General features: G+C 41.1%; 1 protein-coding gene across 2 annotated transcripts in view; it reads right to left on the minus strand.

Moving 5' to 3' along the window:
• Positions 1-9,840: 9,840 nt before the first annotated feature.
• The window catches only part of large1 (LARGE xylosyl- and glucuronyltransferase 1), an 82,946-nt gene continuing 65,680 nt past the window's right edge, over positions 9,841-27,106 (minus strand). Inside the window, exons 9-15 of one of the 2 annotated variants that reach the window (XM_034075307.2) lie at positions 23,318-23,443; positions 21,695-21,850; positions 18,280-18,443; positions 17,852-18,130; positions 17,565-17,711; positions 13,413-13,608; positions 9,841-12,770 (exon numbers count right to left, since the gene is read on the minus strand). In XM_034075307.2, the coding sequence (XP_033931198.1) occupies positions 12,573-12,770; positions 13,413-13,608; positions 17,565-17,711; positions 17,852-18,130; positions 18,280-18,443; positions 21,695-21,850; positions 23,318-23,443 (1,266 nt within the window). In that variant the 3' untranslated portion in view covers positions 9,841-12,572. Of the gene's footprint in view, positions 12,771-13,412; positions 13,609-17,564; positions 17,712-17,851; positions 18,131-18,270; positions 18,444-21,694; positions 21,851-23,317; positions 23,444-27,106 lie in introns of both variants that reach the window. The other variant, XM_034075306.2, reaches the window with a different exon arrangement.

Consider the following 27,106-nt stretch of genomic DNA (forward strand, 5'->3'; position numbering starts at 1 on the left):
GATTTGTATATATCACAGCAAGCTCTTGAAAAAGACAACATATCAACAAGGCTTCTCACATGGCTAGCTGGATGCAAACAGGTAAATGCTATCTTTTGTTTCACATGCTTGCTCTTCAAACAGCCGGGGACAGATACGATCTGTTCAGAAACTAGACAAAAGTTAAACAAGTACAAACCACAGACTGTCTGTGTCATGGAGAATACAGTCGCTGGTTTATTTATGTCTGTATAGGCCGTTGTTGTGAGTGTGCACGGTCGGATATAACCTTAGCTTAGCCAAGCTCCATTCAGAAAATCAATCAATCAATCAATGTTTATTTATATAGCCCAATATCACAAATGTTACATTTGTCTCAGTGGTCTTCACAGTGTGTACAGAATATCAGTATGACAATACGACACCCTCTGTCCTTAGACCCTCACATCGTACAAGGAAAAACTTCCGTAGAAAACCCCCAGTTTAAAGGGAAAAATGGGAGAAACCTCAGAAACCTCAGAAAACAAGCATTCTAAAAGGTGTTTCTCTGCCGTCTGTCTGCAGACTTGTCAAAGCATTAATTCATGGTTTTTACTAACTGGTATCAGTATGTTGTTACTTCGGCATCATTTAGAAACGTGTATTACAATTTAATCACGGTCAAATGTGTTCATCTTGTTGTAGTTGTAGCTCCCGAGCCAGCGCGTCTTGTTTGAATGATGCGAGTAAACACAGCTGCCAGCCGCGGTGAAACTCGAGCGAATAGAGCGATGCGATAGGAGCGTTTAGAGCGAAGCGAATATTCGCATCGCGTCCGGTCTGAACGCAGCATTAAAGCGAGCTCCGCGCTGCACTGGAAACGCGCCATTACATCACCAGAAGTCCTAATTTAAGGGGTCATTTCTCCCAAATTTTTTTTTATTACTCACTATATCAACAGCCCCACCAAAAATATTTTCCACCAGCCGCCACTGCATCTACACATTTCGTAATTATCTAATCTAGTCGCCTTATAAAAGTGTTGGCTAAAGTAACGCAGAATATATATGTAAGGGAAACTTCTGTTGCAATGGAAAGGACTCAGAGAGACACGGGAGGAGCAGGAGTTCTGAATGTCAAACACTGATATTTATTAAGAGTTTAATACGGCCGGAGGATTAACAAAGCAACTCGCACTGTTAATGCAGGCTGCCAAATCAATTCTGCCCACACAAAGAAAGAACCGCTCGGACCTGGTCTCTGAGAAGGGGCAGAGCTTAGAAGCGCGGGCTTTTACTCTAAATCGATAACAGATGAACAAACAAAGATTGTTTGTCTCGTAACTGCATCGGGCAGTAAACCCTTCCTCCCATAGGAAAGGCAGAAGACCTTTTGACCTGTGTCTTCCTGAGAAATTACTTGCAGGAGACATGTAAGAAAGACTGAGAATCCAACACACTCTCACTCCCTAAGCGTCCAATAGCGACGTTTGGTCAGTGTCCGTGGCATCCAATTGTGATGCTCCTAGGCTCCTTCAGCGTCATAAAGGGACGCAAATAGCTTTCAACTGATTGCAATGTATTCCCATCTGCGTCGGGATTTGACGCTCATGGAAGCACGGCATTCGTTTATGCCGGCTGCCCTTAAAGGCAATGTGAGCGTCCATTCCCATTGGATAACGGAGAATTGTACACCCGGAAGTAAGTATTCCTCTTACTGTCGATTGATTTTACAGTGATATCTGCACTACTCATCGACTAAAAAACACCAGATTATCCTTGTTAATTACACAACATTGATTGGTTTGAATTGTGTGCAATGCTTTTGTATTTATCCCCTTCGATTCGGAGAAACAAATATTTTTTCTGAGTAAAGGATGGCAGAAGACACTACACTACCCAGAATCCCCAGCTATCGTTTGGACTACACCATGTGCTCTGTTTGACAAACCCCGTTTTTTTCACCATTCATTCCGATGGCTGGCGTCTATGTCACATGATCTTCACATTTCTCCCTGCAGAAAAAGAAAACATGGCCGAAATTCGTTTTATTCTCGGTAGAAAATGCCTATTTTAATGTTAGTGTGGCCATTAAAATGCGTTTTGATGTCATTTGATGTGAGAAATATGAGTTGTTATTTCAGATTATGTGTGCAGTGGATGTACATGATCTTTAGTTTGCTAGTTATTACGAAGATTACTTCAGGAAATCGCGACGTTTTCATTGTTACCAAGGTGGTTGCTAGGGACGCTGCTATCGATATTATTTCTGTTATGTTGTGTAACTGTTTAATGGTGTTATCTTTATTGCTACCCCCTTCCCCGTCATGTATAGTGTTGGTCCACAGCCTAAACATATTAGTTTAACAAAATCCGCATCTAAAGATAGCCTACGTTATTTTCCCCCTGTGCAATTCCAGTCTCACATCTCACAGCACATCGTCATTAACAAATACCGGAAACAGACCGAAACCGTTTTTAAAAAATAATAATAATACCTTATTCCGAGTGTGCTTGCTTTTCTCTTTGAAAGTCATCACATAACGGCATTGTAATACACGGTTCGGCTGCATTACATATTACATATCTGCCGTAGTTCTGTATTTATAGAGCCCTGATGAGAAGACAAACATGAGGAACTGAAAACGTGACGTGGATCATAAATATATCAGCTATTAAACAACATCTTACATTTCTTTTCACACAATACGTCTCCTTGCAGTATCAACACTAATTCGGCTCACTTTTATATTTGATCCAATTGGTAGATAGGCTGTATTTACACCATAAAGGTGCACAGCTGATATAAAGGGACACCTGGTGGTTAAAGCATGTTATTGAATTTAATTATTTTTATTATTAGATATTAATACGATCCCTATAAAGTATATTCATTACTCGTTATTCTCTACTAATAGTTAATTAAAGACTGTATGTAATGACTATTTTGCACATCCCTTTCAAGATTTAAAGATTTTCTAAGGTTTATTGACATATCATATAGGCCTACACAACTATGGTGTAGTTCTGCACTGAATGAAAAACTTGGGTCGCAGGTTCCTCAATAGTGCATTACAAGACATCTATCAATATTTGTGCATACCTCCAGCAATGTTAACTATGTTGAAGCACTTATTTTAACTGATATTATACATAATGTATTATACTCTTATAAGATGTATGTAGATATTTCATCTCCGGCCTTGTCAGGTATTGAACAATCAATAAATAAAGAACACAGAATTGTTGAATATAAAACACAATTTGTGTGATTATACTAAATGATTTTCAAATAAACACAACTGCATATTTAACTGTTACACATGCTGATGTAACGCAAATGTTCCAACTTGGGATCAATAAAGTATATCTTATCTTAAGCTGATTGATGGCTACTGCCATATTTGCAAAATGTGCCTCTGAACCTTGACAAGTGCATGTTTCAGGCTTATCAATTAATGTAATGTAATGTTATCACAGGGGTCACACACATAAGACCAGCTGTTAAATAAAGCTCTTCTGACCTTAGCTGGCATGTGGGTATATATATTAATACTGCCCATAATGGGCACAAGCAATTTTCACCCATTTATTAATTATATGTTTTAAATGTGAGTGTTTCCTGTTCCCTAAACCTCCAGGGATGTACACAGTTTAATACTGGCAACTTCTTATTATGGGAAATACGAAAACGTCTTTTAAAACTACAACTCCCAGTCGAGACGTGCCATAGAGAACATGTTGCGAAACAGAATAGCCAGCATGTGTAGTTCTGGGGACGGGGTGGGGGAGGGGGGACGCGGTGGACCCGTTCAAATCCAGTTTTGGACAGTCTGCCGTGGTTCCATCCCATTTCAAGTGCTGTTCGAGAATCGGCTTAACCCTCGGAGCACACTCTCCAATCACAGAGCTTGAGGACTATCACGGTTTGTCAAACAGAGCACATGGTGTAGTCCAAACGATAGCTGGGGATTCTGGGTAGTGTAGTGTCTTCTGCCATCCTTTACTCCTGGGAATGGACGCTCACATTACCTTTAAAGGGAAATGGAAACACTTTTCAAACTGCTTTCCATGCGACAATATTACCATTAGGAAATGTATTTATCTAGTCTATTTCCAATGTAAACGATCGAGATACGCAAATTTACTTTTTGAAATACGTGCCTAATGACCATGGGCGCTTCCATTGCTCCGGGACTTTTCCAGTGACGTCACTGATTGGGTACGGCTTCCTGGGCCAAAGCTCAATAACAAACAACATGGCGTGCAATGCACCAGTAGTTTACATTACAAGAAAACGGTCGTCGTCAGGAGTTTATTGTATTGCCCCAGGCTGCACAAATGGATTTTATACAAAGAAGGAAGAAGTACATTTCCATAGGATGCCACTAAAGGATGAGAAGCTGCTCAAAGTCCAGTCTGGATGCCTGGTTCAATACAAAACATTGGATTTGAAGCCAGGATCTGTTCCCACAATATTCGATTTCTCAACGTATGCAGTCGGGAACACCGACCGTCCCAGCACGTCGGCCGCGCAAGACAATGACAGTGTCAACAAACGTGAAGTTCGAGCCACCAAACGAGTTGCTTCAGCTGCCGAGAGAGAGGTAAATATTGCAGCACTACCAGATTACTAGCTCACACGTATTTACTGACACAGTGTGACCTTATTAATTAACGCAATCGCGTCCAAACTAAATGGTAGCTATTATTATGACGCACAATAGAGAATTGGGGGTGTTCTATAGCTCAACTAATTAAACTGGCATACACAAGCTCATCTGTCGAAAACAGCCCTAAAAAGGCTAGTATTGCTATTGATGGATGGTATTGCAGGACCCAGAGCGCACGGAGCACAGAGCGGACAGCAGATAACGGAATTGCAGTTGTATTGCTTATAGATTATCAGAACATTTCAAAGGGGACACAGCCCCATTGGATATTAACCTATGGATTAACTACATCATCGTTTTTATCGTTGTAATGCCATTGAAGACCAGACAATGAGGAAGGTAAGCCGTTAGCCTGGCGTATGTTAGTACCTAGCGCCACTTGTTTTGATGTACGTTTTCGTGGATAACCTCGCGAGTTTGTATCTTCCAGTGTTGAGGTGGGCACCGTTAGATTCTGTGTCTCCTTGCGATCATAAACGATGTGTTGGATGTGCGGCTAGGATAAGTAATAAGGGAGCTATCGGTGCAGTAATAGGTTAGCATTTTCGCTCGGGGCTAATTCAGAGGCTCACTGTTAGCATTGTGTTTTTTAATTTTTTTTATTCCGGATCGTATGCCACTCTATTCGACCGAATCGGTTCATAAGCATAGGCCATGAAATGCCTGGTAACTGTAGATGCTTCCACATCAATGTCATCTCCCGACGAATAGTCAAATTCATCGTTCAAAACGTCGATCTCATTGCAAAATTCCTCCATCGCTGCCATATCTGCTACGTTGTGTTGACTTTCGGTGGAGCGAAAACACAGCCAGTGACGTCACCATTTGGGACTCCCCTAATGGCGGTGGCCTGGTCCCGGAATTCCCCACCCGGCCGGCGGATAATTAATTTTCTTTTGGCGAGTAATATCATATACAATAAATATTACGATCAATATCCATTGTAAAATGAATAAACTACCGGAATATTATAACTGTAATTGGTGTTTCCTTTCCCCTTTAAGGGCAGCCGACATAAACGAATGCCGTGCTTCCATGAGCGTCAAATCCCGACGCAGATGGGAATACATTGCAATCAGTTGAAAGCTATTTGCGTCCCTTTATGACGCTGAAGGAGCCTAGGAGCGTCACAATTGGACGCCACGGACACTGACCAAACGTCGCTATTGGACGCTTAGGGAGTGAGAGTGTGTTGGAGAATCATAAAACACAAAGACATGTCATTAAAATATTCTCTGACAATATATATTTTTTAATTGTAAATAATTAGAAACATTATTTATGTACATGGGACCCCACCATAGCAACCCACACATAACAAGCTGTCCCGAGTTCCTCCAGCTGCAGTTCCGCAGACGGCCGGTGTGTGGCAGCAGAGCACTGGGAGCAGAGGGAGGTGAGTATATGGGATATGACGGATGACGGCTGTGACGGAAATACACCCGAACACATCTGGTACCCCGAACAGATCTGGTACCCCGAATGCATCTGGTACCTACACCGGTGCCACAACGCGTTTGGAGGCAGGACCAAACCATTACATGTAAATAGAAGGGGGTGTACAGAGGCTTTGGGTAATTAACTTTTGGAAGAAAATAAGTTAAATGAATCGTAAGTTTAGTGAGTAATTTATCAATATAACGTTCTATTAATGTTAATTATTGAGGATTGATGAAAGGTTACTTACATTTTTATTCTTAATGTTCTAAACATTTTGGGGCCCCTGTCAGTCACGGGCCCTTAGAATCGTCCTAACTTTTCACCCCCTTACGGCGGCCCTGCATATGACAACCTATAATCGATAGATGTGCCATTCAGTTTATGATTTTCTTTTAGCAACTATCTCACCCCGTTTGATCTCATAGAGTATTTCCTCCATTAATAATTACTGATCCTAAAGCTTTTAAAGTCTAGACAAAGACAACACATTATCTACACAGCGCTGCCCTCTTTGAATTAAGGTAAAGAGGTGAGGCAAGATAGTTTGATATGACTGCAGCTTTAATTGAATGCCCTATAATCGTTCTCGCTATTATGAAGCTGATCCTACAATCTTAACATTACAAGGTTCATGTATAGATTCTAGGGCTGTCAAGTTAACGCGTTAATAACGCGTTAACGCAAAAGAAAATTAACACCACTAATTATTTTAACGCGATTAAGGTAATACTAGCTCTGATGGCGATGGTTCAAGTGTCTTTCTTGACCTTGAGTAAATATTCTTTTATACAATATCAAACCAAAATATCTAAAATGGTCTTCAGGAAGCGTTTTAAATTCAGGTTATAAGGATAGGATTAGGGAGGATGACCCACATAATCTGCTAATCAACAATTTACAAGAGAGGACACTTGTGGTAACTTTTGATTTAGGCTGTCGTTTTGGCATTAAGTGAGAATCTGCTGCAGCATTGACACCATGATGTGCTTTTTACCACTGTCTCAAAAGTTTATACGACACAGTTCAAACTAATAGACATATGGAATAAACATTTATTAAGGTGGTTTATTCTTAAATATTGTTGTACTGTGAGATCAACTTAAAACCTTCTGAAAGGATAGAGGCCAAAAAAGATGACCACTAGGTGTCAGCATAGAACCATGATTCACCATAAAACCAAATTTAAGAGAACCAGATGATAAGATGGATGGACACATTGTTAATAGTGGTTAGTTTGTAAACATTCTACAAACATTATTTGGTTGGCTATTATAAGCTCATAAACACATAGTTAATTTGTTAATGGTTGATAGTTGGTCTCTGGCCCTATGTAATGTTTATATATGTGATATTATCTAAAAGGTTTGCAAACCATCAACATATATTTTAGTTGCACAAATGCAGTATTGATTTACTATTAACAAGTGTATTAATGATCAGTTTACCATTTTGGAATGATGGGTTTTATAGTGTTAAAAGCCTCCTTTAAAAAAAAGAGTAAATGTCGTAAAAACTGCGTGGAAATATAATTCTCTCACTTCTTTTCATGTCACCTTTCTAAATGCACTCACAGATATCGAGTGGCCCTGTAATGGCCTGTATGTCTTCCTCTTTTGGCAAACAAAAAACTACATTTGAATTATAGTCCTTGAAAGGATGAGGAGTGTAATTTACAATAACTTTTTGGCCATGCCAGCAGCTTTGCTTTTGGCTGATTGGTGAGTCCTCCACCTAAATGAAGACTAAACAACACTTATATTGATTGCCATAACATTTGGTTTGGACATTGATGGATCCCTCAGGATAAAAATGTAATAAAATGAGTGATTCTCTGACATTTCATCTAGCACCAATCATCAGGACAAAACTTTAATTTCTTCAAAACATTGCCACTGTGATAGCGTGCTTATGTTACTATTTAGTATAAAAAAACATCATGGAACTATTTCCTAATTCCTGGTTAACACACATCAGGTGCTGGGACTGTCGTGGCTTGTACCAGAAATATGACCTTATATGTAGGTTTTATTTTTGAAAGGTCAAGCTAACTTTGATGTTGTTCTGCTTAACAAACACCGCTGCAGGTGAAGCTACACCCTCAAAAGCCCCCCTCTGTGGCATAAAAGCAGCAAAACAGAGGACAGAACAGCAATTTATAAAAACCCAATAGCAATTTGCTAAACCTTGAAAGAAGTTGTTCCTCTTTTGTTGTCTTTTCTGTTATTCCGTTGTGTTCTGCACTTCAGGGCCACGGTACAGCCTGCCCTGCCCTGCACTGCAAGGCTAACTTCATCCAATCCTCTGAATTTACTGTCTAAAAAGTCAGCTGAAATTCATGCATTCAATTTTAAATTAAATTAATGAGCAGCTCCACTAACATTTTTAATAGCCTGAGCGATAAGATAAATGATGTTGTGAGACCGTCATTAAATAGAAGTTAAGGGACGGCAGACTCTAGGGAGCCGATAAACTGGGTGCTCCACTCTCCTGCTCTCATTTCATCTGCAGGGAGGTCAGCCCACCGTCCCCTCAGCGTCAAACAACCCAACAGCAGGACCACAGGTTAAAGATACAACTAAATACTCTTTTCAAATTCAAAAAGTAGTAGAAATGTTCACTTCTAGGTGTATAGTTTACTGGTAAAGTCTCTTTCCCTACAACATAAATCACTTTTATATAATTACTTTTATTTATTTGGCAGATACTTTTGTCCATACATCTAAAGATGATGCCCCAACTTTGTTGTGGTGGGATATTTCGGTTAGGGTTACATAAAATACAAATGTATGATCATAAGGATACATTAACCTCTCAAAGGGTTCTATATGGCTTCATTTACATATTTATTGCTAGAGGTTCTAATTAAATTATACACATTAAAAAGGATCTGTCCAAATGTATGATTTGGTAAGACAACAATTGGCCAAGATAGTACAAATCAGATTGGGATATATTCATCCCAAGGCCTTTTATGGGACATTTTTTCTCAATATGTATTGGTGGCGTTTCTATCCCCTGTAAATATACGCATTTTCTTGCATTAAACTTTGGGGGGTATTTTGCTCTGTTTTCAATGATAGTTCTCACTGTCAGCTCTACCAGGAAATATCTAGATAATTTCATTAGTGAAAATAGGAAGTGTATAGAACTGGGAACCTTATGTCTTGTATTTTTTTGTAGCTTTGCTCATCTATGCTACTCATTTTTGGTAGTTGCGTGCTACTGTATATGCTAACATGACCCTAAACGTTCTTACAGCTCATTGGCTAACTTGACAAAGCTTCTCCAGAGACACAAAAACGGTTTTTATTGGCTCTTTGTTGAGTAAACTGACGCTGACACATGAAAATAGAGTGGCCCTTTATATCAGAAAGGTGGTAAACTGTTGTGTGTCCCTGAAAGTATAGACACACACTGTCTACTCTGTGTGTAACAGTGAGTGTTCCTTTGAGTTCACAAAGCTAAAACAACACGTTTGAAGAGGGAAATTATGAAACACGGTAACAGCAACGTTTGACTCTTTGCTTTTTATTCAGGTAGCATCAGTCAGCACTGTCCTACTTTAAACAATGCAGTTCCTCCCAGCCCTGCAAAGACACACACACACACACACACACACACACACACACACACACACACACACACACACACACACACACACACACACACACACACACACACACACACACACACACACACACACACACACACACACACACACACACACACACACACACACACACACACACACACACACACACACACACACACACACACACACACACACACACACACACACACACACACACACACACACACACACACACCTCTAGTTTAACGATGGTACAATCTTAAAAATAAGGAAATGTCTCCGACAAATATGTGTGTTTCTCAAGTATTGTATTAAACGTACCACAATTTCCCAGCAGCTGGAATAAACAACCAATTGCCTTAACCTGTAATAAAATAGAAAATAAAATTCCAACTCAAAGTCCACTTTTTCCATCACAACACACATTATTTTGTCGACATGCAAGCTCCTGCTGAGAATAAGAGCTTATTCTCGACCTTGGAAATAGCACTTTGACAAAACAATCGTTAAAATCCACAGGGTAATCCTCATAGTTCCTTTGTATTACATCATCTGTGTGATTTTCTTCTTGTATTGAATGTATGTATCGAGCCTGAGATGGTGGCAGGAGATACGTGACTGAAGTGAATACTTTTTGAGACGCATATAGTCCTTTTTTGAAAAGGTGTAAATACTCTACTGTCCGTCTACGTTCATTACTTATTTGTAATCCTCTCAGTGAGAATGGCAGCTGAGGTCACATTTAAATGATCAGTTTTCCTCCAAGCACATGAAAGTGAAAGGAAGGAACCAGCTCCAGCGATGTCTACACACATGGTTATAGACTGAGTGACCTGTTGCAGTGGTTATCTGATCCCTGATCAGTTTAACTAAATAAAATATCCATAAAGAAAAAGTAAATCTGTTTACAGTTCTGTTTCATATGGGTGTTGTTGAGAGATGTATCCATTTTGCTTTCAAAGTGCACCAGATTGATGCTTTTAACTTCAATATTAAAAACAAATCTTCCCGGGGGAGCATGCCCCCGGACCCCCCCTAGAGAAGGTTAGGTCCGCCCCCCACTTAAAAGAAAGTAGCACTTTACTCCAGCTTACACCTATATGCCGTGAGCTGATTATCGAGCCTTCATTGTAACAGTCGCAGGTGTGCTCTGTGTGTGTGTGTGGGGAGTGTTGCAGTAGAACATTCCACTGTAGCCCATAGCTACATTAATGGGAAACCCTACATGTTTGAGCACCCTCTATGAAACGTCAAGCTACCCCACAGCACCCCAAAAAGAAGATCTCTGGCGTCGACACTGGCTGCGGCACATGACGGTTTTGTGTGCCCTCCCATGAAAATCATATGCCCTCTCTGTACATTTGTTCTGGCGCCAGGTCTGATTAGCACCACCCTGTGGATTGGAGTGAACACAGTTCTGATTTGAATGTATCTTGGAAAACCGGGAAATATTGCAACCGTTTCGTGATTTTCAATCCCTTTTTAACCTCCATATCATTATATTTAATATCACTGATATTAACCTAGTTTACATTCTTTGAGGTCATATTTCTCGATTATCTGTAGTCTATTCAAACTTTAGTTTCAATTGACCGTATCATATAGTAACATGCGTCTTAATGCATGTACCCAAGACCAGTGTTATGATATGTTTATCAAATATAATGAGTATAATGCTACAGTGAATGTCGGTCTTCATTATCTGGGAGAGATAAGATTTTCTTGGTTGTAACAGCTGAACAGAATATCCACAAGAAATCAGGATCACCACACCTAGCCTGATGGTGTGTGACAACACACACCACTGCAGCGTTACTGGGCGCCACGATAATGTCGTCAAACTAGAGGCCAGATTGAGAAAGAAAGAGTGAGAGAAAAATAGCTTTTTTTCAGTTTTCAAACTTTCTTTCAGATCGGGAGACAATAACGTCTCCTGCTCCACCCGTCAGGACTGTAAACACACTGATAAATAACACTGATGGTTGGAAAGAAAAGTAAAAAATGAATACTGTGTGTGTTGGGGAGTCACAAACGGACAGGCCTTCCAACAGGTGTTTGTGCAGACCGCACCGACATCCATTTAAAATCCACAAATAAAAAAGAAACCCACGCCGACCGGCTGCTGTCAGATTGTGTATCGTAAATGAACACGGGGAAACATTCTGTAGCAGTTCGCTGATGTGGAGACACCCTGAATATCAACCTCCAGCTCTGCACTTAACTTCCCTTGTCATACGAGGAGAAGGATTTATTCTGATATGCATCAGCTAGGAAACAAATTAAGCAGCGACTGGCTGCTCGCCTCGATATCGGAGTGTGTGTCACTCGTCACAATGAGATTTTCAAAATCTATGTGGACACGGAAACGCTTTGTCTTATCTCGCCGCCTGGTGACGATTTGCATTTGAGTCGGGGGTTTGCTGTCAGTCAGACAGCTGCTGCTGCTTTTCGTTGGCACTTGGAAGGCGTGCGCACAGATTGTAAGCCCACAATGCTTCACTTCATCATCTCTCCTTAAGCTTTTCGCTAAGCACTGTTCTACAGAAACATCTACCTGCATGGTACACACACACACACTCACATTTGCACACACGCTTACATAATGTTACACACAGCCAACAACTCTGTCACTAGCCTTACAAATATGACAAGGCATCGAATGTTCCTGTCGGTCCGATTTAAGGGCCATGGCTCACACAGTCGGACCCCCGTCATCTCCATCCTGGCAGAAGTGAATCCCCTCCTTCCATCCACAGGACAAAGAGAGAACATAAAGACCCATGCAGTCCCACACTGAGGGTCAAACATTCGAACAAAGTCTGAGGGAAGTCTCAAAGTATCCCCCCCCCCCACTCCCCAGCCCATGTGTCAATAGTTCAGGCCCGGGGGGGTGAGGGTCTGCAGTGGTGGCTAGCTGTTGTTCTCAGCCGTCATGTATTTGAGGGCAGCGAAGCCGTAGCGCCGCGACATGTTCTGCTGGAACTCCTCCTTCAGGGTCTTCAGGCAGACCCGGTACTGCTTGTTGGAGCGGAACTTGGTGATGTCGAAGCTGGGCGCGTGAGGCATGTGGATCATGTAGGCGTTGGGCAAAACCACAAACTCATACTCCTGTGAAGAGAGAGAAGAGGAGTTTCAGTGTGGGCGGCTGATCGCTACAAATGTGAAATGTTGTCAAAAAAATCATGTATCTTTCTAACCATTTGTCCTTAACTTCAGTGAGAACGCCATGGGGTTAAGGAAAGACGTGAAGGAGAATTCATCTTTATTTAGCAAAAGGACTTGTCATTATATGCGCCATGATGTGCGTCCGCCGTGGAAAAACTACATTTTTCCGTAGATGGACTACAGGAGCAGATCAAAAATATTTTGCCCTGTGTGTTCTAATCATGTTGCCATAAAAATGTGGATAAATTAAATGACTTTTTTCTTGATTACCAAGGTTTAAATTCCAATTAGGAAAATGAAAACTAAACACCACCCAACACCGTGAAATGTTGACTTTCTTAGTGGTTCACCTTTTGGTTTAACATAGTGTTGAAAGTAATAACTTCCATGATTCACATCTGTCGCTCACGGTCGGTTTCACGGTAAATGATGCGGGCGTGAGGAATGGTACGACGATATCCATGTATGAACCACAGAACTGATTTCTTATTTTAAGATATTTTAACTAATACTTTAATTCATTTATAAAGCATTGAGACAATCTGAGACGTTAATCAGACAGAAAGTGAGCGTTGGGTCTCGTACCTGTGCGTCCAGCTCCATGATGTGAGCCACCTTGTTCCAGCCGAAGCCGACGAAGCGGCGGTCGTACTCCGGGCTGTCCCTCCTCACCATGACGTACGGCTCAAAGTCCGACTCCCACTGCACTCTGTAGGGCGTGGTGGCTGTCCGCCATTTGGCAAAGTTTGTTGGTGCGTGACCTTTAGTCCACACATGGTACCTGGAGGAGGAGGAAAGAAAAACTAAGTTGGAGGGAGTGCCAAATATGCTTTCTGAGAAGAAGTAAGATGTATAGTTGTTTTTGTCTCTTTTTATTATATGTTTTAATTAGGGCTGTCAGTCGATTAAAATATTTAATCGCGATTAATCGCATGATTGTCCATAGTTAATCGCGATTAATCGCAAATTAATCGTACATTTTTTATCTGTTCTAAATGTACCTTAGAAGCATATTTTTCAAGTTTTTAATACTCTTATCAACATATGAGTGGACAAATATGCTTTATGCTAATGTTTATTATCATTTGAACAATGACAAATAATCTCATGAATATTAAACACAACAACCTCTGAACATTACAAATATTCGCCTCAATTCAACCTGGAACCTCTCTCATACAATAATACAATACAATACAATTGGTGTGTGTGTGCGTGTGTGTGTGTGTGATGGATCGTTGGAGCTATGTGCAACTCAAGGCATATGCTCGAACGGGAGCTGCCTGGACGCTGCAATCATGTTGTGCACTATCCGTGCTGCTGAGTGTGCTGACTTTTCGCAGTTGTGGCGAAATGTTGCTCCTCTGTTTTCATTTAAACAGCTCCTTATATCCGTTAGCGCAGCTAGCTAGCACCAGATGCTAACAACAACAACAACAACAACAACAACAACAACGACAACAACAACAACAACAACACGTAAGGTGTGCGCGTTCTCGCTCGCGCCACACATACACACACCCTCCCGGTCCTCCCGATGGCCAGTCGGTGCCTGCCGGTGAGCGTGGAAGTGTGGTCTGCCGCAAGCAGACGGCAGGATCAGCATCAGCTTGTAGATGGTATTTTAAACTCGATGCGCTCTGAAACTACGGGGCGGCCGAGGACAAAAAATACACATGCGTTAATCGCGTTAAAATAATTAGTGGCGTTAATTTTGTTTTGCGTTAACGCGTTATTAACTTGACAGCCCTAGTTTTAATACTTTGATGTCACTATTGAATTTATTGATCTTGTGTTTTCAATAAAGTTGTGAATTTTACCATTATTTAGGTGGAGGCAAGTGGGGTTTCTGCCTCTTCTTGCTCTGTATATCATCTGTTATCTGTTAGGTTTGTGTATTTCAATCAATAAAAACAACAAACTATCAAATAGATAGATAGTTATTAATAAATTAGGTGGCATTTTGATATTGAAACTCAATCATAGAAGGTTTGAAAAGTCTGGATGTTTTTTGCAAAGTCTTTGTGGCATCAAGACACTTTTTTCTTCACCAACTAGATAAAATAATAACATATATTTACAGACTATTCTAGGAGCAGAGTAAGTGTGACTGAATGGACTGCACACAGGAGGAACACATAATTACCCTCTTCCTTCCCTTACCAACATATTGTGCCTGTTACTGTAATGATGACGGTTGTTTTTAATTGAGATGTATAGTTGGAGCAAAGCGCTGACGAAGCAGAAAATGGAGCCCCTCCCCTCTCACATTTAAACACCAGCCGGGAGAGTTTCCAGTGGCTTTAATGTTACAAATGGCCCTTTGTCCCTGGTAATGAGTGTATTGATACTGATGTCTCTGCTGACCACTGTTCTCCTGTCCTCTCTGAATCCAACCTGGAGACAGCCGGACCCCCTTCTCTCGCCAGACCCCCTCAGTTATATATCCAGATCCTGATTCAGTCTCAAATGACACAGCAAATTATCTACGGGTGCATTTGTTCATCCAATCTTCACGAAATGTACGATGAGCGTTGTTCGAAGAAAGAGGGCGGTTTATTTCTGCATTGAATCCAATCTTCTTTATATGTATAATATTAAAAAGTAGAGCCTTTTGCTTATCATTAGGGATGATATCGTAGGAGATGATTAGGTATGCTGAAGCTAACGCTAGGAGTTTAAGAAAATGTAAGCTAGCTGGTTGTTCAGAGAAACAGTGTTCTACTCCTATATGCAGTGATGTACCTGAACGCGTTCAATGAACGATCGTTCATGAACGCGTTCATATTTTGGGCGAACGTGAACTGAACGTACTGTATTTCCGCTCGTTGAACGTAATTGAGAACGCGTTCATTCTCAGCGCTGTATAACGGCGTTCAAAAGTGCGTTCATTCTCAGCACTGTATTATAACGGCGTTCAAAAGTGTGCCAGATTTCATATGCCTTTCAGCCGAAAACCCAGTTAAAACACACCGTAAACAGGCTTCAGAATAATGCGGAAAACCACCCAATCTGGCAACAGCAAGCTGCCTGTGACGCGTACGCGCCTGTCACCCCTGGCTGTCGCACTAAAATATAAATATACTAAATATATCAGACTCCTCACAACAAACAATGTGGAACCGCGGAACCGGCGAGCATTGAATGAATGAATGAATTAGTATGGACGAAGCCGAGAGCAGCTGCAGCAGCACTCGCTCAGAGTGAGAGTCTACGGCAGGGGTGGGGAACCTCCGAGTCCGGCCTCCGGCCGTATACGGCCCGCGAGACAATTTGGTACGGCCCTCGAGGTAATTTATAAACACGCAAAAAATAAAAAAATGAAAGAAATCTAGACCGCAAAAAAATTAAACAAGCGAGTACCTGTTTTTCCTGGCCAAGGTCAGGGTCCTTGAACACAACACGAGCCTAACGTGTCATCACGTGGTATATGTCTCGACTGACAGGGGTGCAGTTCTGACGGAGAGCACCAGAACGCCGCTCCAGCACTTCAGAAATTGCAGTACCGATAAGTCCATACACATGCCGCAGTTTCTGCGTGTCTGTGTCTTTAGTTGAAAGCCCAGTGGCGATCTGCTCATCTGTCATACAGTCAATAACTGTGTTGTTATCATTAGCATCTGGTTAGCTAGCTATGCTAACGAATATAAGAAGCTTTGTCTACAACCAGTGAGGTAAAGGCACATCTTTATATGATCATTATAGTTATAAAAAAATAAGAGAATAAAGTAAACAGGTATAACATACTATATGACAGTTATTAATAAAGAAGAATACAGTTTCAAAGGGGAGTGATTTGTCAAATATCCATACATTAAAAGAAAATCTGCTTACAGTTGTGTTTGGGTGTTGAGAGATGTGTCCATAGATCTCCGAATGTTGCTCTCAAAGTGCAACAAGTCTTGCCAGGGGAGCATGCCCCCCGGACCCCTCTAGAGGAGGTTAGGTCCCCCCCACTTAAATCATGTTCACATCACATGGATAGGAAACTAAATACATGTCCACACATCTTGTGTCCATAAATTATCTTTCTGTTTTGGTGGTCACGCCACACCCTGCACGTGCATGCATACGCGAGTCATGGTGAGATATCTGGATTAAGAGGTTGCTTTTTCTTTGCACAGAATGAAATGAATGGGCTGTGATTTTAGTTTTTTTAAGCAGAGGTCAATAACTTGTACGTCCCTCTGAGGATATTGTAAAAATTGAAATGGCCCATTAACATCCAGGAGACAAATAATAGCTCGCAGCAACGTATTGAAAAAATAACTATGAACTATAAATTAGTTCATTTTTGAAACCATGAACTTTAGTTCAACATTTTGAATTATGAACTATGAACTGAACTAGTTCATTTTAAAATTTGTGAACTGTGAACTGAACTAGTTCATGTAGAAAGTGAACTTTCCCAACACTGCCTATATGAATGAACAAATAAAAACTATACTATCTATAGGCCTATGTAGGATACAAATTGTAGTGCTTCTTGCTGATCATTGAGTAGGACGATTTCAAAGATAATTATGATGTGACGTAATAGCCTGTTAGTCACCAGTAGCCTACTAGGCTAAAGCTAACGCTAGGAGTTAAAGAAAATGTATTTTGCGAGCGCTATATTCCAGCAGCGTTCCGAACTCAAAAACCCTCAGTGACTATTGACGAACACGCAGTGCATGTTCATTGAACTTTTTTAAATGTTTTATATCACCAAAAAATAAATGAGTACGAGCTGTTTACCTGAAGGTGAAGAGAGTGCCCATGTCCAGCTGAGAGAGCAGCTCAGCCTTGGACTTTGGGTAAGACAGACGATATCGCAGCGTCTCAAAGGCGGGAACCACCAGAGCTTTCTTGGCGTTGGCCATGTCAAGCTGCACTACTGACTTCCTTTAAATACAAAGAGAGAAAATAGGATTACATACATTTGCAACATCTAACAAAATGGGATAACAATTGCGTTTCTTGCTCTGAAGAAACATCAAGCTAAGTGTAAGGGTCACTAGCGGTTTCAGTTTTGCTCCTCTTACCTGAGGTACTCGTACAGGCCGTACATGGGCAGGAAGTCGATGTCTGACAGGAACATGTAAGGCGTGTTGACATGCCGCATGGCCACGTTACGCAGCAGGTTGACCGGATAGAACTGTCCCTCCTTGTAGACGATGTGGTACCCCACGTTCCCGCGGCTCATCAGCACCTCGGAGCCCTGAGCGTAGCGCAGGAACTGCTGGGCCTCAGCGTCCGACAGGTAGAGGGCCAGGCTGATGGGCCCCTCCCAGTGCTTACAGATGGCCTCCAGCATCTGCAACCTGCAAGGGGCGGGTCACAGAGCGGGTATCAATATCACTACACCACTAAGTAGAGGTATCCTAAATACTTTTTTGTAGTTTATTTCCATTTGAATGTTTTCTCTCGATTAAAAAAACAAAGTAATTCAGTGCAGTGTTACCAAAAGTACCTGTCCATCGAGAGCTGAGCGACCAGAGTGACGTCGGTGTTGTCGGGGCTGGGCTCGTGCTCGTAGTGGAGGAAGTAGAGGTGCGTTCGGTGGACGGTGAATCGCTCTCGACGAAACTCGTAGCAAGGGTCATCTTCGTCCAGCTCTGACAGAGTCTTCTGAAGCTGCAGGGAGGGAGGAGAGGGTCACTTTAGGGAAAGAAGGTTTACTACTAAAGTAACGGTATCATCGTACCACAGTGATTATATAGGCTGAGGTCAGACAGATTGTAAATCACTTAACAGTCTTACCAAACGTTGCCAGGGTTAGGGTTCAGAACAATGAAGATAAGATATTTTGTATTGATCCCAAAAGGGATTTTTTTCCCATCACAGCAGCATGTTAAAACAAGGCCTTGCACGTCATTTGAAAAATAATAAGGGTAGAAAAATAAACAAACATAAAAATATATAATACACAAAATAGAAAATAAAACAGAACTAAACATTTTCAAATATAAACAAGTGGACCATGAAAACAATCTGTCAAATAAACACTATGAAGGGCCAAATTACGGCTAACAAAATGTAAAAGTAGGATATTATTAACACGACAACAAGAGTTCCATCTCAAACATTCCAATGGATATCATGCGATATAATCAAGAGCTCCAGAAAAAGCTACCTCAAGGACATTAAAGTGAGTTTCACTCATCAAATTCTGTTTCCAAGGTCAAGTTTTGGTCTCACCTTTGAAGGTTTGAGAACCTTTGTTGTCATGGTTAAAAACTAAAAGCAAAATGACTGTTGGTGGGTAACAACAAACAGAGCGTGGGCTCCTGTGTCACATGCTTGCTAAACCCATCCATCACGCCCCCCCCCCCCCCCCCCCCGCCCTCCACGGTGTTCATAACAACATCATATTAGTCCAGCCTTTGCCCCCGAGTCATAATGCCACCAGAGGGCTTTGTCAGGTAAATATAACCCGGCATCGTACTTAGGCATTTGAATAAACAGCTATTTGCCACTAGTAGAACTTCAGTGTCCATGTCTGCATGTGTACTGAACCTTTGGGGGGGGGGGGGGGTTAGGCTGGAGCTTTAGGATTACATTTTGAGGGCTGTTCTGTGTCCCAGTCTGTCCAGACTCAGGCCTCTAATCCCATATAAATCCATTTAGCAACAAGCTGTTACAATTCATTACAATTAAATGCAGTTCCAATAACGTATCCCTGATTAGCTCTTGTTTGTTTTCTTTGGTCAAATGGACATAGAGGATTGGCAGGAGGCTTCTGCTTCTGTGTGAATACTGTAAAATTGTTGATGAGGCAACACGTCAACCAACGTATGAATGGATGTCAGCATTCAGGTGTTGGGAACTTTCTCAATAATTTAAGTCCAAACAAACAAAAGCAGAGTGGTTGCTAATGGGCTGCCGCTTCCTGTGTGGCCCTGCTTTGAAGGGTGTTATTATTGGACTGGAGTGCCGCTGTGGCCCTGAAGGAGCCCGGGCTGCAGTGTGCTGCTGGAGCCAACCCCTCAGTGACTTCATTAGACTAATCAGCACTTTAATGGGCTTTAAATCACTGATCAAACTCTGAAAAATTGAGCGAACAAAGCATTTCCTGAGTTAAGGACACATTAGAAGTGTGGGTTGGGGATTTTTTTTTTCTTGCATACCCTGATGGGAAATTATAATTTGATTAAGTGACCGCAGAGCTGCCACTTGAATTATTCTAGGGCTGGTCCCATAGAGGCTGGTCCTGGAAACACTGACCAGAGTGACCTTCAGCAGGATAGAAGCTAACACGCTGTGGAATAACAGTCTGTACGATAAGACAGAGTCCTGACAGTATGCTGGGTAGTATGATCTCAGTGCTCTCTCAGAGCTCCACAGGAACCAGGTTTACAACATGTGGTCCAATCAAGTCTACAGTCTAAGTGTTGGAACCTGTTCTGAATGGTTCTGTTCCATGTTTTTGTGTATCATTGTATTCTTGACTTGGAACCAAGCTGTCCTCCCTGCTGGACAACGTGTCTGTGTAAATATGATGTGCTTGCCCTTTCTAATACTGTTTTATTTGTTTGTCTCCATCTTGTAACAATGTACATTTCCCCTATGTGGGGCGAATAAAGGTCATATAATCTCATCTGATTCGGATCTGATTTGACTAAATTTGGTTTATAAATTAAGACACTTTTCTTAATTCTCTATTTAAAGATATCCATTTTGTTACTATCAGGTATTACACTACATTTCATTTAACGGACTCCATATATATTATCCATAAACTGTGAAGATACACACTCTAATACATCTGCTTCAAAAAGGCCAACACCTTTGTAAGGGCTGCTGCTTTTGTTTCAAATGAGCTTTTCAAATGTTATGAGTTGAATGTTTTTTGTGTTAGGTCTAAGTGAGGGGAACACGTGTAGACTTATAGCAGATTTAAGCTCGTTCCACCGTTCCGTAGAAAACAGCTGTGTTCTTGTTGAGGGGAACCTGAGTCCCACTCACAGTGAGGAAGTACGAGCTGATTGGCCGATGCAGAGCGAATCCCAAATGCTTGAGTGTATGGTTTGTCTTGACTGTAAGAAGATCGGTAGGCAAACACCAGTGTGTGAAGGCAGATTTGGGCAGCCTGGTTGTTAGTGAAGGGACCAGAGGAGCCGTTATATAAAGGATTGTATGTCAACATCATCCCTCATGTAGATATGTTTAAAGTAGCCCAACACCAGATGGAATATGTCGGTGTTGTGCATGTGTTACAGTAGCACCATCTGTTCGGTCCACACCCGCTCTGACTGACACTATAGCACTCCACAGAGCCAGCTGTTCTTACAGCACCACCACTGAGGAGCCGAAAGAACAACAGCCAGACAAACTGATTTCACCAAGAGGACAGGTAATTCAATGGACCGTTTGGTAGATCAATCGGCAGGTAGACCAATCACTTGATACTCAAGAATCATACACTCTGAGAGAAGGAGGGCCTTGGAAATATAAGCTTTGTAGACAGAAAGACAGAAGCTAGCTTCAGAGAGATTAAGACTTTCAAGTGTAGCCACCAGAGGAGAGAGCAAGATCCCGGGTGTGTCTCTTAAGTGAGCAGGACCCTCATCTAACTCAGTAAGATGTATACATCTCATCAGGTCTTTGAAATCCGTATTAAAAAAGAGACTAAAGGAGATTCTTACATTATCAAAGAAATATCTAATTAGAAAGTATGAAATCAAGTCAGGAAGAAGAAGATCTGACATTTAACAACCCAAACATTACCAAGTTAGAAAGTTCTCCATAATGAAAGGTCCATTATAGTTCTTCTTCTACTCAAGTGTGACACTAACCCTTACATCACTGTCGGCTAGTTTCCCCCCCCCCGACTTCATACCTTTATATCAGGCTTTACCCTGAAACACAGAAGCAGTTGCACCTACGTTCTCGCTGTTGTGGTCTGTTTCACTGGGACAGCCAAACAGCTCCCGCCGCAGCAGGTTGCCATCGTACTCCAGAAAGGTGAGGTAGAGATTCCGGAAAAACTCCACGTGCTTGTTCTTTACTCGCAGCTTTTTGGGGGAATTCCAATGGATCACCTGGGCAGAAGAAACACAGACAGAAAAGCAGTGAAAAAGGTTTTCTGGCTCCTTTTTTCTTTGTAAAGCACCAACCAGTAAACCAGTTGCATCCCATCAAATCATAAACATCCTGGTTCAAGGATTTAGGGAACTGTCAAGGGAACATTTGGAAAGGAAAAATGTTAACCATTCAAACATTGGATAGACTAACTTGCTCGAGTCTGGCATCAAACTTCTCACTTTTTCTTTGACTTATGACACTTTAAAGATTGTCTCCAAATACAACCATCGAAAAAGAACATGGAAGTGATGAGGTTGCTGTTCGTTGTTACACGAAATCCTGAATCCAAAGAGCACCTTAAACCGCAGATATTTAGATGTTTTGATTTCTACAACAGCAAAACCATGGGTCTGATCCTAACTGTTTTCATACAAAGTAACAATAACATATTAATACAATAAATATGAGAGCATAGCATCACATCTATCTAATGACAGAGGGGGTCGCATACATATTCAGAATACCTTTATTCATCTTACAGAGGGGCAATTTGCAGCAGGTAAAGAGTTAAAGAAGACAGCTTAATATCACTCAAGAAGCATGCCAAAGAATATTAAAAGATAAAAGAGTCCTGTACAAACTCTAAAGTCCCCTGAGACAAATGTAAAATGTGTGATATTGGGCTGTATAAATAAACTTTGATTGATTGATGACATGTGGGCGCTCCAAGGCATTAGTTAATAGGTTCAGCCGGGAAAAAGCAGAACATTTAACAAAAAGAACCGCATACCTGCTTTTCTATCAGTTTCCACAGAGTGAAGTAAGAGTATGTATTCCTTTATAGTTTTTGTTATCGGTATTTGACGTAACATAACATTGTCATTTGTTAATTTGGCTGTTCCCTCGCTCCAACTGTGTGTCAATTCTGCTCGGTGAATTTGACAACATCAAGACTCATTAATCCATACTGTTAATATTTGGCTATCGACTCATTTGAATGAAGTCTAATTTATGCTTGATATTAAACGAGCTGTGACACAGACAAAGCCAGTAAAACATCGGCAGGCATTGTGACCCACATCTTTGCTGTTGTATCTTTGCTGTGTAATGGAGGCCAATCAAAATGTGGGCAGATGTCAGGGAGACTAATCCCTGCTTCCACTTGGGCATTTCTTTTGGGGAAAACTGCTGAGATTGAGCCATTAAGCATAATCAAATATATCTTTGAAACAGTCTGTCACACATGCATCAAACATGCTGCATCAACAGGGAATAACAGGCTTTTTACCCATCTCCTAGAACGTGAAAAGACATGACGTTTTACAAGGTTAACATAATCCATAATGCTTTTACTCTGCCTCTCAGTGTGCGGTCCGCAGTGTGTGGCTGGCTGGGACTCCTGAATAATGTAGGTCAGGTATTGTGTGTGTGTGTGTGTGTGTGTGTGACAGAGTGTGAGCATATTGGGGACAGCAGGGGCTCACCTTGAGGTCTGACACGTCTTTGTAGCACTTCTCGGAGCGGGTGTGGTCGGACAGCTGGACGTTCCAGAAGCAGGGCAGCTGGTGCACCAGGAACGGGTTCTGTTTGATCACAGCGTTGAAGATGTCCTACACACACACACACACACACACACACACACACACACACACACACACACACACACACACACACACACACACACACACACACACACACACACACACACACACACACACACACACACACACACACACACACACACACACACACACACACACACACACACACACACACACACACACACACACACACACACACACACACACACACACACACACACACACACACACACACACACACACACACACACACACACACACACACACACACTTTTACTTCCTTTGTTTATGTACACATTTTATTATTTGCACGAATATAAACATAAATATTTTTTTATTTATTTATCTTTTATTAAATTATTATTAAAATGGAGCTAATGTCACAAAACCCAATTTCCTCCATGACAAATTATCATTAAGTATTCTGGTATATATATCAGTGGCGAACCGTGTCTTTCACAACTGGACCTTCTGTAGACACACCCACCCCCCGCCGCTGCCGCCCCCCTCCCCTCCGCGACATTATAATGTCCGTCTTTTAACTGAATTGTCGTCTTGAAAAGGGTACTCACAACAATTGCGCAACAACTTCATCTTCACCTGTTGTTGCACTTGTCATTTCAACGTTAAAAACAATAAAATGGCATGAATTGCTTTGTCGCATTCATGATCCTCTGTCTCGAGCCAGTTAACTAGCGGGCCTTCTAGAGCAGTGGTTCTCAACTGCTGGGTCGCGACCCAAAAGTGGGTCGCGGACCCGTTTCGAGTGGGTCGCGGATGGAGTGAAGAGAAAAAAAAAAAGAAAAAAAAAATTTGAATTTTTTTTTGGGGGAAAAGTCAAACTTTTATTTTGAAGGCCCGATTTTCTAACGCTGTGCATGCAGTCGGCGTTGGACTGGAAGTACCGGAGACCATAAACGGTTTTGAAAACTTCTGTCACATAGTGATCATCTTCTCAATAAAATATCTTTGCTGATGTTTGTTCGAGTCTTCTGGCCAATCAGAATCAAGATTGTTGCCGGAAGTCCCCACGGAGAATAACTTTGCGGTAGAACTCTTTTTTATACATCCATGGTTACAACTTCAGATAGAAATGAACACATAATGAAATATGACCCCCGGTCTGATGACTGACAGGTCACAGAACAATGGGAGCTATCTACCCTTACCCACAAATTAAAGTAAGTCACACAGACTATCTCCTCTTTACTCTTCTCGCAGCAAGATGTCAGAACAAAGTAAAAAACAAACAATGGCATAAAATATTATTAATATGTCGGGTAGTAATAGAATTATTTATTTTCTTCTCAGTGTACCAGAATGCATAGTTTATGTTAGTATTTCTAAAAATCTCCTGGGGGTTTTCAGCATGCGTGCCTTTTTATATAGTTCATCTTTGATTCCATCATCTTATTTAAAAAGCATACTTTAGTTCTGTGAAGGGATATAAGGGATATATGCACTGTACTTCACTTTTATTAATATTGTATGCTGAAAAGTGTATATATTACAGCACGATATTTTGTTGAATAGATTTGAGTGCTTCAAAATGTTGGGTCGCGATGTATTGACCAAGTAAAAAGTGGGTCCCGAGGCCTGACCAGTTGAGAACCACTGTTCTAGAATACCCTGGAACTGAGGGAAACTCTGAAAGAATACGCCCATTGGCTACAAATCAATATATGTTTGGTTGATCAAACTGTCAGTCCAAACGCACGCTCTCATTCAGTGCAACGGCCAGGGCATTCTATCAAGGATGTAGAATACCTTGGTTGAAGGATATTCTACCCAGAGACCCAGAACAAGATCTGATTGGTTGCTTTCTTTTCTAACACAAAACCACTGAAATGCGTAGTGCATGGTCCGAGAAGGACAAACAAATCAACGTAACACTGTAATATTACAGATCAACAACACAGATACGATTATCATTTATTCATTTTATATACATTTTATTTATATAATTAAATCGATTTTTTGTTTGTTTTATCTGAGTGTTCCAGGGTATTCTCTGAATACCTTGAAGGCCCTGACGGTTCGCCACTGATATATATATATATATGTATGCATACATAAAGAAAATATCTGAACATGTCTTTCATACTTTATTTTGGCGCATTTATTTACTAATATTTTATTATGCTCTTGATTTTTTCCACCTATTTATGAACATTCAAATATATGCGCACACAGTTTCCAAAGATAACAGATCATCAATCATTATTTAGTTATGGATAGAGACGGTTTCTTCCTGACTCTTCTCTTTAGTAAGGGTTTTGTACGTCCCCAGATGTTCCAGATGTTCAGGCTTTAATTCCTTAAAGCCTGTGTCATCGTAAAGCTGAATGCTTCAAATTACTTTGTGCTTACCTTTAGTCCTTTGTTACATTTAGTTAAGACTTTTTTGACTTCGGGACATTCAGATTGACAAGACTAAAGTCTGAGTGACAGATTCCAGCTTGGTAATTACAGACATAAAACTCTCTGAATGCTGTGATAAAGATGGCTGCCAATTGGAGGAGCTCATACAGCAAAATGCAGATGGAATGCTCAAGCTATTGCAAAAACCCTGTTCATTTTCCAAACTGCATACCATATACTAATGAAGTTTTAATTAAAATCTCTTAAACGCACCTCTCATCTAGATGAGCTCTGAATAGCTCCCAGATAATGAAGAGACCCTTCGCCAAGGTCTCAGTGTCTTGCCTTAATACTTGTTACACATAGAATTCTGCATAGTTTAAGATAAATATATTTATGACCTTCAGGTACTCTGAACTGGGATGGATAAAGTGTACTTTAAAGGGGCCATTACGCTCATGTTCAGTTTATATCTGTATTTAGTGTCTCTCCTGTGACATGTTTCCATCCTTTAATGTTCAAAAAGGTCCTTTATTTTTCTCATACCGCCCATGCTAAAGCACCTCTTTTCACCCTCTGTCTCAAATGAGACAGGGGGAACTTTGGGATTTTAGCCTTTGCAGAACATTTACATGCACACAAAAATATATCAACACACTACAGGAAATGTAAAACCCCTAAAAGCATAACAGGGCCTCTATAAGGAGTCAGTCTGCTTCGAAATGCTTGTCAGATCATTGGATATCTTCTGAAACCTCATGCCCCGCCCACCTTTGAGCCAGAAAGGAAATTGGGGGCTGCATTTTGACCGTTCTTGTGACCAAACTATCACTCCCACTTTTACAAGAAAGATTAGTCAAGTGTGGGGAGGTTGGAAAGTATTAAGGGCTTTGACTTTAAAAAAATGTTCATTCTTTAAACTAATTCCCTTCGTCAGTTTTCTAGTGGACAAGTGAGTGTAACATGCTGGAAATATAAGAGTGTGTTTAAAGGTGTACCCTTTTATCCCCTTCTGTTTGATGTGTGGTGCAGCCCGGAGGAGGCTGAAAGCAAGTTTTACACCATGTTTTCCAGTGCTGGCATACACAACAGGCAGAAGTGGTTTGACCTTTAGACGCAGCTGGATAACAAGCTGTAAGAAGTACTTCATTTGAAGCATTTGAGCACTTTACTGCAGCTCAGTTTAACTTCATGTTCAGGTAGCAGGGGCACGGTCTTAAAGAGGCTGTATAATGCTTTATGGAGTTTATCCTTTCCTGAAGTGTATTATAAAAGGTTTTAGTGCATGTAAATGGTGTGCAAAGGCTAAAA

The sequence above is a fragment of the Pseudochaenichthys georgianus genome, chromosome 23, assembly GCF_902827115.2.
Source record: "Pseudochaenichthys georgianus chromosome 23, fPseGeo1.2, whole genome shotgun sequence".
NCBI lineage: Eukaryota > Metazoa > Chordata > Actinopteri > Perciformes > Channichthyidae > Pseudochaenichthys > Pseudochaenichthys georgianus.